At 42.3% G+C, this 16,444-nt stretch overlaps 1 protein-coding gene across 6 annotated transcripts in view; it reads left to right on the forward strand.

Annotated features, from left to right (window-relative positions):
- kcnma1a (potassium large conductance calcium-activated channel, subfamily M, alpha member 1a) overlaps positions 1–16,444 on the forward strand; it is a 787,618-nt gene that overhangs the window by 679,876 nt on the left and 91,298 nt on the right. For all 6 annotated transcript variants that reach the window (XM_068020590.1, XM_068020585.1, XM_068020588.1 and 3 more), the window contains 3 exons: positions 2,474–2,597; positions 10,719–10,943; positions 14,670–14,862. In XM_068020590.1, coding sequence (XP_067876691.1) covers positions 2,474–2,597; positions 10,719–10,943; positions 14,670–14,862 — 542 coding nt within the window. The remainder of the gene's footprint in view (positions 1–2,473; positions 2,598–10,718; positions 10,944–14,669; positions 14,863–16,444) is intronic.

Raw genomic sequence — 16,444 nt, forward strand, 5'->3', positions numbered from 1 at the left:
TCAAAGAGCAGCCTGCTTTCATTGCCTGGTGGAGTGGGACTGAGCGAGAATAGTCATCCCCTGCTAGTGCTGTCTAGTCAGCATCACATTGGAATTGCTAAACGCAGCTTGAACACCAAGCACAGAACTGTTTGAGCCTTCAGTATAACAAGTTCTAACGAGTGCCAGTCTGACATTCTTTACATGAAATTAATACCGTTCTGTTGGATTTCAGAGGGTCATTGGATACTTGGTTCTAATTGTAGTTGGTGAATGTTGGGTCTATTAATCACCACGCATTTGTTCAAATCCATCAGAACAGAGCATTATGGTGTAACAAATGTCGTAGTTATTCCCTGTGAGTAGCAGCGTTCAACAAGAGTTTGCCAGTGACAGTCTGCATTGAGTGACAGTTGGTGAAAGATAGCTATCTTGGCGGAGCTTTATTGAGCCAGTCAAGGCAGTCAGCAAAGATTGAAGTGACAGAGGTCCATTGACTAAATCGTGAAACACACAGAGCGTCATGAAATATTCAGCCATGGTGTAAAATCACTAAATGGTTTTGCAGTTATTAGCACCTGCACTGACTGCCTGCATCTAGGCGATGAACATTTTAATAGACAAATGTTTTGTCATGATGATTGTGAAGGACTGAGTGTGTGGAACGCAGAAAACGAGGGAGGAAATTAAATAAACATGCGAGGTTTCGAGCAGACATGACTGAAATGCCAAATGAGAAGCAATATTTTGTCGGATCTGCAGAAAATCTATCCCTAGCAACATTACAGGATGGGATTTGTGGTTTTGCTCCTGGCTGTTGCTTGTGAGGCAGCTTGGTTAGTGTGTGCTCATAGTACATTACCCACAATTTCTACTTGTCGTTGAGCTGCATGGTTGGATGCAGTGTTCCAAACAGGCCCTTACCAGTAGCAAATTTGACAACACATTCTTGGCTTGCTACAGGACACCATTTCCAGTAACAGATATTTATTAGTAAGCAACTAAGGGGCACTAAAAATATACGGAGAAAAAATGCAAATATTAAATATAGTAGGAAGCAGGCTTGATTATTTATTTGTAGGTGACTGTCAAAATGCTTTCAAAGAAAGTTAATTTAATTCCTTGCAGGGTAATTGAAATTTGTCTCTTAGTTTTAGTTTTTAACTCATTGAAGCTGTGATGGACTGTCTTGTCCCTGTACTTCTGCGAATGTGCTTTAACCCACCGTCTAATTAATTGCATGCAGTAAGTGTTCTCAGATTTCTGCAGCGCTCACCTCAGACTAGGTTACATAAAGCATCGCATTACACAGGGGAGCTATCAGCACTGAACACAGCATTACACAGGAGAGGCCTGCGGTACAAACAGTACATTATACACAACAATTCCAGGGTCAAGAAGGGACTCGCAGTGTGTGCCTCTCTAGGTGAAAGGGTTAAGCAGCCAGTTCTTTTTTTATTTATTGAATCTTCAGTTTCTTTTTAAGAGGCAGAATTGTTGAAGCCTTCTTGCACACATATAAATATATATTCCATCATTTGCAGAATGTTTCATATATTAATAAATATGTTACTGGAATTTTGAAATTTACAGCTTTAGGATTGAAAATAATCTAATTCTCTCAAAAATGTGTGCTGATTTATTTCTCAAATGATTTAGAGTTTGAAATGACTGAGCAGGGTTGCTGTGTGCATTGAAAATTTTGTGAGCATTTCTTCAGTGCAACTTATGTAGGTTGAAAAAAAGATATGCCGCAGGTGTAATTACCTCATAAGTGGTGGAATTTGAAGTAATGAGGATTCTGGTAGAGTTTCAGCTAGGTCAGGATGAAAAGGGATTTTTAAAGCTCTATTGCTGACTATTCAAGACAGAGACTTGGGATGACAGCTGCTGGAGAATGATGGATGTGCAGAATGCAGTGAAATGTTAGAAGTGCAGGCGTTGATAGCCAGGTGGCAGTTGCTGAGGACCACTTTTATACTCAGTGTTCTTCAGGAGAAAAATCATCTGCTCGCAATGTAGATGTAAATTAATCAATCTGCTCTGAGCTGACATCCTCTGAAACTTTAATGGCTTCCAGTTTTCAAAAAAGCAAAATATGATGGGGGCAAAATTGCTAAAATATATCAAGTGTACCCTGTTAAAGCTTTTATTGCACAGAGAACAGCATCGGAAGTTGTATGCGGTAAAAGCCTGTAATTGGCTTTTCATCTTCATGCCACTCAGCCAGCATGAGGCTCTGTCTCTATGTATTTCACCTCATTGCAGCAGTTAATGTCTGCCTTTTGATCATTTTTTGGTGGGGCGGGGGCAGGGAGGGTGGGGGTGGGGTGGTGGCTGGAATAAGTACTGCAGTAATGGGATTGTAAATTAAACAACTCCTGTTCACTAAATGTGTTCCTGGCCGCCAGTAACTTGTCAACTGGTCGAAGCAGATCGAGCGAGGTGTCAGGCTAATAGACAACTCCTTGTCTTGATTCTCTTGTCTCTGCAGACACGACCCCTTGTCAATTCCAGGAAATGATCAGATAGAGGAAATGGACGCCAGTGTGAAGAAATACGATTCCACTGGGATGTTTCACTGGTGTCCAGCCAAAGAAATGGAAAAGGTCATTCTGGTGGGTATCACAAACTGGCAGTGACCTTGGGTGGCACAAGGTGACATGACTCTCCAATTACCTGCAACCGATATTTTATGGACTCTGACAGTCATATATGCTGAGCTTTTCAATGTCTTGTACGAGCAAAAGTGACATGTTGTTTTACAAACTGCCACCAACAGCCCTGAACCTCATTAAGTTCCACTGTCTTCTGACCAAACCCATTGTTTGCTGATTTTCACTGACTTATCAGAATGATGAATCAGATTCTGCTTCATTGGGAACTAGTCCTTGGCTTGCTAACAGCGGTGACCGCACTCAGTTTGAGACACTGAAGCATTTTGAGTTGGGCATGGGTCATTTATTCTGATATTAACAGGACTCGGCTAGTTGTAGACAGCCCCTGGAATATTTCACCCATGTAAATACAATTAGAACTGTAAACTTGCTATTTAATTGCAATCAGACCAACAATCAGAGGTGTGTATTTCTGCATTTAGATGCCTGGTTGCCTATCAGCAGCCAGTCCTCAAAATGATGTTGCATTCATTGATTGCATAAATGCCACTTCTCATTTGTAAAATCACTGTGCTGATTTACCGTAATGTGGCAGTCCTGCTTTGAAATACATGCTAACCTGCACTGTCTCTGCTGGAGATCTGATTTCTTCAGAGACCAGCTTCAAAGCCTGTTTGACAGGCAGTCCTGATGCAGAGAAAGAGCAACAGTCATAGGGTAGCAGTGTACCCAACATACAAAGATTTGCAATGAAACTAGCTCCATGCTTTCGCCCCCTAGCAGACCTGAACGGGTACGTAGAATATCTCCTGGTCAGCCATGTGATATGATAAATGTCTCAACGAGTGAATCCAGCTTGCAAATGGTGAAATCACAAGTGGGTTCTGAGCGGTCTCACAAGTGGAGATATTTATTCTGTCTCACTGTCAGCCGTGACACACTTTATAATACTGATGTGTTCTCATCTGCAAATAATGAATTCTTGCAGTTATGTTATCATTCCGTTCCAGTACTTCCCTGCTCCGAGTGCCCCTTATGGCTTCCTCCACATTCTGGAACAGTCAAATGATTCTCCATGTAGGAGAAAACCCAGAGAAGGCACTGTCTATCAACACATGTTACTAGTAATGTTTTTGTATTGTTTACTATAACTAAAACAATTATATTGTTTAAATATGTTTGAAGAAACTTCTAAGCGTAAGAATAACGTTGAAATGTTTACAATCAAATTGACACAGGAATGCCAATGAAACCATTTGTTTCATTCTTTTCCCTTCTCTCCCCATAATTCAGCACATCAAAACGACACAAAGCTCTTACAGGTAAAAATTCCACCCTGGATGCTCCCAGCGCACATTTCAGGAAGTGACACACTCCCGGCCAATGACTTGCTGTCCATCACGGACAATTTCCCGATTTGCACTCTTGACGTGGAGTTTCCACGCAAAAATCGTTGGGAAAAATCAGCAGTGTTGAAAATGGCGATCACAGAGCATTCCCGCAGCGGCAGGCTGCTGCCAGAGGTCACTGGTTATTCAGGGACACTTGGAGTTGGTGTAGTGGAGATCCTGGTTGGTCAGACACACCTGAGGTGGTTTACAAACCCCCAGTAGGCTGCAATGTGTTGTCATATGTGTTGAGCCATCATTTTTAAACCTATTTCTTTATTTCTTCCTTACCTTCCTTACCCATTGGTATTCACCAGTGCATAGATGAGGATTGAAATGCTACAGATGGTGTTGGCCTTGTTCAGTAGATGCTACTTACTGATGCACCAGTGTTACAATGTTATCATGAACATAAACAGAAAGGACAAATGAATAATAGTTATAAATATTCAATAAGTTAATATGAAAGTAATGATATCAGGGGATCTTACTGCTATTGCAGGTGATGTGTGACGTCAGAGAAGGTAATGCAGCCTGAAATATAAACAGAATGGCCTAAGTGTCATGAGCTGAACAATGGTAGCAAACTGTTCACTGCTGTTATGTTGTTGATACCCGACCGTTAATCTCTTTATTGGATTTCTGTTGTCCCTTTGAGCACTGATTCTTTACTCACTATACAGCGTGTAATCTCTCACAAATTGTTTTAAAAATGATTTTCTGATGATACTTTGCTGAATAGGACAAAGTAAGAAGTAAATTATGGCTTTGTAGTGAATAGGGACACAATTCTGTACTTTATTTATATTTATCTACAGCCTTTTGTTATCACAATTACTTGTCATTCAAAATGCTTGTTTTTTTTTCTCCTTTGCTCTCTTTCTCTGAAGGCAACAATTTTTGCTGGGCTGCAGTCAGGGGTTGCACTGCACCTGCAATGCCTGATGCAGGTGGTTATGTTACTGAGCTTGGACAATGACTATCAGCAGGCTGTTCAACCATGGGGACTGTTACAAGCCTGATCCCAGCCTCATGTGAAGTCTCCATGCCTGTATTTTTTGTGTAAATTCAGGGCCCAGAAATGACTGTTGTCAATGGACAAGTGGCCAATGCAATCACCTGACGTTCTTTTGCCTGCACTTTTAGCGGAGGCATTAACCCATGTAAACTAAAATAGGCAATTATTTTTCTCCCCTGGGCACTGGAATGCTGCCATAAATTTGTGTTGCACCCTCTGCTGCCTGACTGAGATAGCTCACTTAACCCAAACAAGGGAATGAACCTGGAGTTTGCTGGTCTCTGTCAGCTGGGCACTGTGCCAATTTGTGCATTTTCCACTCACCCTCTCGGAGGATGAAGATTGGAGGCTTCCATCCTAGAGATTGATCAATCAATTGAATTAAAAGGACCTAAGGGGATGAGCTGTTGCATGCAGTGAACTTTTTGTGGCTAACACCAGTGACTTGTTTGTTAACATTATTATCTAAGTGTTGGGATTCTCTTGTGCATTTAATTGTTAGGTGTTGTGGGGAACAGAAGCGAATAGTTACAGCAAATAATTTTATTCATAAGTTACCAGGCAAAATCATTAGGTAACGCTGCAGAATGTAGATGATAGTAACAGTGTTGCTCAAGGAAGTTGCATTTTAACAAACAAACACCATGTTTACGTTAAAACAGCTTTAGTCCCTGAGGATTAGTGATCTCTAGAACATAAAAAAAAAGGAGCAGGTGGAAGTTATCTAGCCTCTCAAGCCTGCCCCACAATTTAATACTATCATAGCTGATCATTTACCTCAATTCCACTTTACCATCCTATCCCAATATCCCTCAATTCCCCTTAGTGTCCAAAAATCTATCGATCTCCATCATGACTGAGTATTCACAGCCCTCTGAGGTAGAGAATTCCAAAGGTTCACAACCCTTTGAGTGAAGAAATTTCTCCTCATCTTGATCCTAAATGGATGACCCCTAGTTTGAGACTCTCCAGCTGGGTAAGCAACCTCTCAGCATCTACCCTGCCAAATCCTCGAAGAATTTTATACATTTCAGTGACACGGTGTATAAAGAGAGCCAAAACATAACTTGCACTTACAGTTGTCACTTGCTTACCATTGGGGATTTCTTTTACCAGTTCAGGTTGAAAGACTCTGGGCCCAGGATTTTCTGGCTGTCTGTGTGCTTCTCCCTCTATTACCATTGCGGCATATTATTGCTGTTTCAGGTTAAAAATATTTTTCTTTAAGTAACTACTTGGAACAGGAGCTGAACAATAAGATATTGGAATCGAGGAAGATACAGAAAATCTCCCAGAAATGCTAGGGAACCAAGGGACTTGTGAAAATGAGGAATTGAAAGAAATTAGTATTAATAAAGAGGTAGTCGTCGAAAAATTAACTGGAGTGAAGGTTGATAAATCCCCTGGACCAGGTGAGCTACATCCCGGAGTGTTGAACGAGGTGGCTATAGAGATAGTGGATGGTGGTTATCTTTCAAAATTCTATAGATTCTGGAAAGGTTCCTGCAGACTGGAAAGTAGCAAATGTAACCTCACTATTTAAGAAAGGAGGGAGAGAGAAAATGGGAAACTACAGACCTGTCAGTAGTAGGGAAAGTGTTAGAATCTATTATAAAGGATGTGATAACTAGACACTTGGAAAATAATATGATTGAGCAGAGTCAACATGGATTTATGAAAGCGCAGTCATGTTTGACAAACCTGTTGGTGTTTTTTGAGGATGTTAGTTGTAGCATAGATAAAGGAGAACCAGGGGATGTGGTGTATTTGGATTTTCAGAAGGCTTTTTATAAGGTCCCACACAGGAGGTTAGTCAACAGAATTAGAGCACATGGGATTGGGGGTAATATACTGATATGGATCGAGAATTGGCTAACAGACAGAAAATAGAGAGTAGGGATAAACGGGTCATTCGCAAGGTAGCAGGCTGTTACTTGTGGGATACCACAAGGGTCAATGCTGGGGTCACAGCTGTTCACAATGATTTGAATGTGGAGACCAAATGTAGGTGGGATAGTAAATTGTGAGGAAGATGCAAGGAGCCTTCAAGGGGACTTTGGACAGGCTAAGTGAACGGACACGAACATGGCAGATGGAATATAGGCCGGAATTTTACGCCCTGCCAAAGAGCGGGAAGGTAGTGGGCGGGGGGGGGGAAGGGGTGGGGGTGTGGGGGTAGTGTAAAATGGAATGGGAGGTTCAGGGGGCCCTTCCCAACCCGCTTTCACCTCCGCTGCCACTTTACGCAGGGCAGCGGTGGCGAAAAACGGCCTGCTCGCCCCAGGCGAATCGAGGCCCTCACATGGCCACTTAAGGGCCTCTGCTCGCCGCCGTGGGGATTTTACCTGTGGCTGGTTGGGCAGCCCAGTCCGGAGAGAAGCTGCCTGACAAAAGCAGGCAGCTTTCTGATGGCCTGGGGTGGGGGAGAGGGGGTGCTCATGATCAGGCACCCTGTGCCCGACAGAGGGCCGCCCCCACTGCCCCACCCACCCCCAACACGCCCCCAACCCCCCGCAATCGACCACCCTTACCTCGCCGGGGCCTGACTGATCACCCCCGGCGAGGCACCAAAAACTTAACCATTCCGGGACTCCCCAACATCATCTTTCCAATATAATAAAAGCAAAATACTGTGGATGCTGGAAGTCTGAAATAAAAACAAAGTGCTGGAAAAACTCAGCAGGTTTGGCAGCATCTGTGGAGAGAGAAGCAGAGTTAATGTTTCAGGTCAGTGACCCTTCTGCAGAATCTTCTTTCCGATGGCTGGGTTGCAGTCCCAGCAGTGGCTACCGCTCCCGGTGGCCTGCTGATTTGCCGACAGCTCCATTAGCCTCAATGAGGCAGAAGTCCCGCCTCAGACCTATTAAAGGCCTGTGGACCGCAAAATGTGGTCCAGATCCCCAGGCCAGGCGGAAGCGGGATCGCCACCGACTGTTTAGTCGGTGGACAGCTCCCGTCGGCCGAGGGAAAAATTCCAGCCATAATGTGAATAAGTGTGAAGAAAAAATGGAAAGGCAGAGAGTATTTCCTAAATGGTGAGTGGTTTGGAAGTGTTGATGTTCAAAGGGACCTGGGTGTCCTTGTTCATGAGTCACTAAAAGCTAGTATGCAGGTGCAGCAAGCAATTAGGAAGGCAGATGGTATGCTGGCCTTCATTGCAAGGTGTTTTGGGTCCAGGAGTAAAGAGGCCTTGCTGCAATTGTATAGATCCTTGGTGAGACCGCACCTGGAGCATTGTGTACAGTTTTGGTCTCCTCAGTGCAACGGCGGTTCACCAGACTAATCCCTGGGATGGTGCGATTGTCTTATGGGGAGAGATTGCGGAAACTGGGCCTGTATTCTCTAGAGTTTTGAAGAATGATGTGTGATCTCATTGAGACTTACAAAAATCTTACACACGTGACAGGGTGGAAATACCTAGGATGTTACCCCTCGCTGGTGAGTCTAGAACCAGGGGACATGGTCTCAGAATAAGGGGTAGGCCATTTAAGACTGAGATAAGAAGGAATTTCTTCACTCAGAGGGTGAGTGAGTCTTTGGAATTCTCTACCCCAGAGGGCTGTGGGAGCTCAATAATTGAGCATGTTTAAGACACAAATCAATAGATACCTAGATATTAATGACATCAAGGGATATGGGGATAGCGTGGAAAAGTGGCTTTGAGGTAGAAGATAAGCCATCATCTAATTGAATGGCAGAGCAGGCTTGAGGGGGCTGAATGGCCTCTTCCTTCTCCTATGTTCCTACGAGAGGGAACCTTAGCTTTAGTTGACCCCTATTCGCTGTTTTTCACGGGCTTGCCCTGTAATCAACCAGTTTAACGTAGAATAAAAGCAAAATACTGCAGATGCTGCAAATCTGAAATAAAAACAGAAAGTGCTGGAAATACTCAGCAGGTCTGGCAGCATCAGTACAGATGCTGCCAGACCTGCTGAGTATTTCCAACACTTCGTTTTTATTTCAGTCTCGCATAGAGTTGGCTCTGGATGCTGGAAGCTGGCAGCCCAGGATAAGAGAGCCTCAAATTAGGCACCATTTTGAAAATCCTTTTTAACAGGGCTAAAGTAGTAAATTCCTAGGGTTGTTTTGGCTCTCAATCTATTTAGTTTTGTGAGGGACTATTGCATTTACTTTAAATATTAAGCTCCAAGGCTCTGTGTATGATGAATTTTTTAAAAATGACAGTCTTAGCAAATTCACTGGCAACTGAAGTGTCAATAAGGCCATTTTTGCTACTTCAGATCCATGCAGCCAGCTGTAAATCTCCAGGGGTGCTGAACATGGGCGATAGGCTGCATGAGCTGGAGAGGGAAAAGTAGTTTGTTTGTGCTGGGCTCACAGCTGTATTGTTGTAGTGTTTTGAAATTGCAATTGCATTGTGTACTCGAGGCTGCTGTAGAACACACATGCCAGAAAAGGGAAAGTGAAACTAAAACAGAATAAAAAGAGAAGCCTTTGTGTTCAGCTGCTGCAGTCCTTGTCTCTCTGTCTTTACTTCATATCCTATACTAAAATCCGCTAAACCTCACTCAAGTCCTGAAGATACCATAACACCCTGTAATAAATGTCATACCAGATTAGAGTGGAAACTTACATTTAACATGCTTTTTCAAAACTCCCATTACTTAAATACTGAAGGTATTCAAGCTTGAATTCAGCCATTCTTATGTTTGCCTCATTTCCATGAAACTGTCCAGATAAGATCAGCTCCAGTCTCAGGCCCATCCTTTGCATTAAGCCTGAACCATTAAACTTCATTTGTCAAAAAGATACAAGTGATAATTAATGTCAGGAGAACTTTCACTATTTTCATTAGGACAACATACTGGTAATAATGGAGCTGGCAGGATCAGCTTTGTGTGATTTGATTAACCCTGTGGTAGCTCCATTGGCATTTCTGTCTCAATTTAGAATGTTTCAGTCTGTTAAAAATGCACTGTCAGTTAACAGCAGTATACAGCTCCCTACATTTCTCCAATTTAATAACACTCATCTTTGGAAATTAATAGCAAATCAGCTTTGCAGATGCTATATGACAGAAACAGGCGGACTCTGAAGTCTACAAAGGACACTTAGCAGCATGAAGATGAAAATAATGATAACAGCTCGAGGATTGCTAGTGAATTTATCTCTCTGAAGAAGTGCAGGCCTAGATTTTTCAGCCGTCATCATGCTACTGCCCTGTTTTACATTGGGTTTAACTGACTTCCCAGCCATGAACTTGTTTTCCTTCTCAGCACCTACGCAAGTTGCAGCGGCTTAGAATTAAAGAGTTTTACAACACAGGAGGAGGCTATTCAGCCCATTGTGCTTCAAGCTATCCAATTAATTTCACTGTCTTGCTCTTTCCCCTTTTGGATGTTTTTATTGAATCTGCTTCCAAGACTCTTTCAGGCTGTGCATTCCAGATCATCATAACTCACTGCAGAAAACAGAATTCTCTTCATCTCACCTCTGGTTCTTTTGTCAATTCCCTTAAATGTGTGTCCTCTGGTTACCAACCCTCCTGCCAGAGGAAACAGCTCGGTTTCCAGCTGCTCTTGATTATGTCTTTCTCGTTTTAAAAGAAGGTAAAACAACCAGCCTCTTACATCTGTTCGGAGCAAAGCTCAGGCTGGTCATATTTGGCGTGCTGCCATTTAATTCTTTTGGGTTAATTTACACACCTGAATGAGCTTGTGTGTTTGTCATTAACAATGATCTCTCTTTTCCTAGACCCGGAGTGAAGCTGCCATGACCGTTTTAAGTGGGCATGTGGTCGTGTGTATATTTGGGGATATGAACTCTGCTTTGGTTGGTTTACGCAACTTAGTCATGCCTTTACGAGCCAGCAATTTCCATTATCATGAACTGAAGCACATTGTTTTCGTTGGGACACTGGAATACCTAACGAGAGAATGGGAGACGCTTCACAACTTCCCGAAAGTATCAATATTGCCGGTAAGTTCTATTAACTTCCAAATTCTGGGACATCACTGAGCTCGCTAAAGAAGGAACTAATGCCTTAAAACAGTTTGAGCCACTCTGATTTAGTTTTAAAGCAGAGGTCAAATGTCACTCCCAAGTACATGTAGTAACATAAACCCTTGAATTCCGGTCTTGCCACATGCATTATATTCCATTACATGGAAGGATGTGTTTCTGTCTTGGTCCCTGCTTAACTCAGCTGTGGATTACTCCTTGTTGTTGGTAATTCACTGAGTGAAAGCTCGAGAGGTTACTGGGCAAAACAGTAAAAAAAAAGGTCTGTGTTACAGAACACCCAGCTGTGCTATGAGATCTTGTGCTTTTGTGAGAAATTTTTGGTGGCTTTCTGCCATGCTTGAAAAATGTGCCTTGTTGTCTAATCTCTTCATATTATGTGCTTCTACCCAACCAGTTTAATAAAACATCTGTCCAGTTTACAGTCGCCTCCAGCTCCTAGAGTAACTAATAAGTTACACATGGAAAGATAGAATGTGGGGGTCACCCTGATGATTTCTGCTGCAGGGTGAATTTGTAGTTTCTTCCCAGGTCACCTGAAAAGTTGAGGAAGAGAAATCATAGGAGGGCCCAATTTACAGTGGTCAATTCAGTATGAATCTATCCATGTATTCACAGTGGTCAGTTCAGAATGAGTCAGTCTGTGAATGAGTACGCTGTCTGATTCGTTGACCTTGGCTTAGAGATAGAGCTATCATCTTTGAGTCAGAAGTTTGTGGGTTTCAGCCCCACTCCAGAGACTTGAGCACAAAATCTAGGCTAATTCAGTGCAGGAGTGAGGGATTGCTGCGTTGTGGGAAGTGTCATTTTTCAGAGGATGCATTATAGCAATTCGTCTTTCCTCTCAGGTAGACGTAAAAGATCCCGAAGCACTATTTGAGATTGGCCAGTGTCTGAGCTAACACCTATCCCTCAAGCCACAGCACCAAAACAGATTAGCTGATCATGAATCTAATCACTGTTTGTGGGATCTTGCTCTGTGCATATTGGCTGCCATGTTTGCCTATATTACAGTAGTAACCTGTCAATGTTTCAAAAGTATTCCTTGAACCGTGAAGCACCCAGGGACATCCTGAGGACGTGAAATGCGCTAAATTAATCCCACATTCTCCCTTTCTTTTGTCCTAGCCCGGAGGCACCAAGATATATTTTAGCATCACCTCTGCTGCCGTAGCGAAATCAGCTATGTCAACATGGCAAGGATCAAACCTAGATAGCACCAAATGGTGCATTTACCCAGTGAGCTATTAGACAGCAAAAGTATTGTGAGCATTTAAATAGTTATGATACAGCAGTAATTATGGAAAATCTGTAGAAGCTTGACGTTCAAAGGACCCCAAACAGAGTTGTAATAGGCAGAGAGGTTTAGGTGGAACACTGTACTGCTGTTTCACCTCTTGGACCTGGGAGCAGATCGAGCTCTAACGAGAGAGCTGAAAGTCTCTTCTTTCTGTTATCTGCAAGGGCACAGCACAGAGTTGTCTGAATTGACAGTAGGTGGAAAATTCACATTAATGCACAAGCTAGTGCAAAATACAATTTTGAAAAAGAAACACATCCAATTTTAGAAATAGTTTGGCCACAGTTGAGGACTGAGTCAGTAAGCTACAGGCATGCATGTTGGAGAAAAGGCAGAATAGACAATAAGCAGCTTGATTCATTTTACAGTCTGCGTATTGTTGTACATTTCACATTAACAGTTTGGCAGCCCCATTAACTCCAATCACTGACAGAATGTAGATATTTGTACATGTGTATATGTATAAATTATTATATTATAGCCCTTAAATAACACCTTAGAAAAGAAATTTCTGTAGAACTGCCTGCACTGATTGCTTACCGATTCTCTTAGTGCAGATCTGTAGTCCTTCTATCAGGTAGACACTGGTAGGCACTGCAGATATGGGTTTGGAAGCAGCATCATTAAAGACCATAGGACATTTGAATTTGGGGGCACACATCAAGTACCCTAAAGTGGGTGTTATATCCCTCATGCAGGATGTCCCATGTGCTTTTGGGAGCCCTACTACTTTTAATGATCGGCGACTAACAAAAGATGCCTGGGCATGCAAGTTACCCAGAAACTCGGCAGCCTTTACAAATGAAACCTCTCCCCAAGCTAACACATGTATCAACTGATCAGATGGAATAACCTACCCCTGAGTGCCCTACCTGTTCCAGATGGTATGGTCAAGATCCCTAACTAACAATCCCAAGATTTGCATAGCTGCATCTCCAAGTTCTTGGGACATGGGTATACTGCCTATTCCCTTTTAAAGTGGTGGTGGGCCCTCTTCTTGAATTGATTAGGTCATTGTGGTTATCATGGTCCCACATAATGTTTGGTAGGCCTTTCCAGGATTTTGACATAACAATGGAGGGGGAGCAGCAATATATGCCCAAGTCAGGATGATGTGTGACTTGCAATGAAACTTGGAGCTGGTAGTGTTCCCATGATGTTTCTGGTGTTATGTACCTACTGGTAGAGGTGACAGGTCTGAGAAGTGCTGCTAAACTAAGCTTGGTGAGTTACTGCAGTACATCCTGTATTTAGCACGTCCTGGAGCCACAGTGCAGCCGGGGTGATTATTGCTCAAGAAGTGTAGCGAGTTGGGCACTCTATCTATTTATATCCTGGTCAGGCACCCGCATTGTCGTTCTGGATGGTAGTCCGGAAGACCACATTAACTATGCTTGGCCTCATCATTTCAGAGGGTCCAGCCCAATGCTTACTGGTCCTATTGACTGGAGAGTGAGGGGGCCCCCTAACCCCACATAGACTAGCACAGCTGTTGTTGTTAGCTGCAAAAAGATGCATTCCTCCTGCAAATAATTCATTCATAGACCAACAAGGACCAAGACCACAACCAACAGGGCAGCAAATAGGCAGCCCCCCCCCCCCCACCTTGTTCCCTATCCCAATGGACCCCAGGTACCAGGAGCAATCAGAATGCTTCAGCTGTTGAGCCCCAGTCCTTCTAGCACAAGCACACCAAGAAACCCTAAGGTATTGGTACTCCTGTATGCACCAGGTAATCAAATATACAGTAGCACATAAATATGCAGAGGAGTGCAAACTCTCAACTTACAATTTAAAACTTCTTCCATGACTATAGAAACATTTTCCTTTAATTGGGGATTTTACTCTTGATGTAGTTATAACTCCCAACAGAAATACAATTCAGATAACAGAGCATATCCTCCAGTGGAGGTACATGATCAATGCACTAGTGAGGGCTGGTGTTCGCAAATACTTGTCATTGTTTAGGCTCCTTCACTTTATTCACCCTTCGTTTCATGGACATCCGGATGCCGCAAGTGGCTGTTTGACATTTTATTGCAATGATGAGCAGCCTGGCATTTAGTTCACACATTCTGAATGCCAGAGTTTGCCAGTTAGAAAAGATTGCTCACAGTTATTGACTTGGCATCAATGACTCAGATGTGGAAAGCTGGCAATGAGCCTGTCTCTTATTTGCTTTTAATGGCTTCACTGAGTATAAACAATGAACCGGAGAGTTGCCATCAGCACCATCTACCCTTTCAGATAAGTGCACATCTCCAATTCCCAAGCACATAGTTACATTGTTTTAATGTTGGAGTATAAAAGACTACTTGTTAAGTATTGTCCCATAGCTGCAGTCTTGATCTTTAATTTGTTTTTCTATTTTTTATTCGCTGAAGGGTACGCCATTATGTCGAGCTGATTTAAGGGCTGTCAACATCAACCTCTGCGACATGTGTGTTATTCTATCAGCCAATCAGAACAATATCGACGATTGTTCGCTGCAGGACAAAGAATGCATCTTGGCGTCACTCAACATCAAATCTATGCAGTTTGATGACAGCATAGGGGTCTTGCAGGCTAATTCCCAAGGTAAGGACTGCCCTATAATACTTCCCTGCAATGCCTTGAGGGGACAGGAGCTGGCAAGAAGAATATCCCTCACTCAGTAATTCAAACAGTCTCGGACTGGATTGTTTGACAATAAGGCCAACTGACTGCTATGATGTTTTAAGCAGGACGGAGATAAACAGCAATGGAAAGGAATAGCTTTTGGATTGATGGGGAATTTTGAAATGGGTTGAACCTTAATATAGGCAGGGCACAATTAAACTTAAGTGTTTAAAAGGGTTCATATTTACAGTTTGTGTGTGGTCGTTTTTGCAGCTGATTGAAAGAAGAGAGCAGAAAAGTGACAAAGAAATACCTTTTTTTAATATATATGGTAATTTCTCTTGCAAAAATTGTTTTTGCTTTCCTCAAACATTTCATTGAATGCTCAGAAGGTCAAGGTATGTGTAGAATTGCTGAGATATTTTCAGCTCTGTAGTCTTCTGAAGAGTTTTGGAGAAGGTTTCATACCTTCTCTGTTTAGCTCAGGACGACGCCATTATCGATCAAACATTGAAATGCACCATGCGTCCTTTCCAAGCTATGACTAATCACCCTTTAGCACTGGCTCTGTTTAAAGCCTCAACATCTCGCACGTCAACCTCGTTGGGTTATCTGATGATAGAGTGAGGCGGGGATCAGTTTGACCTCGTAAAACGTTTTGTTGGAAAAGATTTAGATTCTTTTCATTGTCAGATTGTACAGTTGTTTGCGCAGTAATGTACCTCTTGTGGAAATATTTTATGCACTACTGTCTAGGGACGTAAACATATTAGAAACTGCTGATATGTTTCTTTCTCATTGGGGACTTAAAGCTGAGTTCCTTCTTGAAAATGAGAAATGACGTGGAACCTTTAAAATCAGCAAATATATGCTTGATAACATCTACATGTAGGTGCAGAAGGCCATTATTTACTGCTCCTTAGCCCCTTTTATAAATATTTTAATCCCTGTGTTTGCCTTAAGACATTGAATTGTTGTAAGTGTATTCTGACTTGGGCTCTGTACAACATGCTGTAGTACTTTTTGAATCTGGAAAAAATATTATGATTTAATTAAAATGTACGAGTGGATCAATGTTTGTTCCAACCGAATGTAATGATTTATAGAGATGACTATGCATTACAGTGGTTGCTTGGCAACAGGTAGAAAATCAACCATTGCTTAAGGCTGTTTATAAAATTACCGAAATCGATTTGCAACAATTGCTAAATAACACTCACCAACTTCAAGCAGTGGTATTAGAGAGCTAACAGAGCAATAGATAATAACACCGTTTAAATGATTGTACTTCTGAAATATTTATAAAAGCACTTTATACCTCCTTTGAGACTTTTAAAATGTTCTGAGTCTTTAATGCTGGACTGCTTGTTCCATGCCTGTTCTTAATTTTCCTCAGAATAGATTGAAGAGCTCTCATGCCAGTAAGACATTTGACGTGAACACAGTATATTTTAAAAGTCTCTGGAATAGATTTAGAGGTCTATCATTATTACAGTAATTGTGTTTGGTGCCTTATTAGAATGACTTTTGGCCCTTTGATGTTTTCTTAAGTGGCCCAGTA

This window comes from Heterodontus francisci, chromosome 42 (genome assembly GCF_036365525.1).
Source record: "Heterodontus francisci isolate sHetFra1 chromosome 42, sHetFra1.hap1, whole genome shotgun sequence".
NCBI classification, from domain to species: Eukaryota; Metazoa; Chordata; class Chondrichthyes; order Heterodontiformes; family Heterodontidae; genus Heterodontus; species Heterodontus francisci.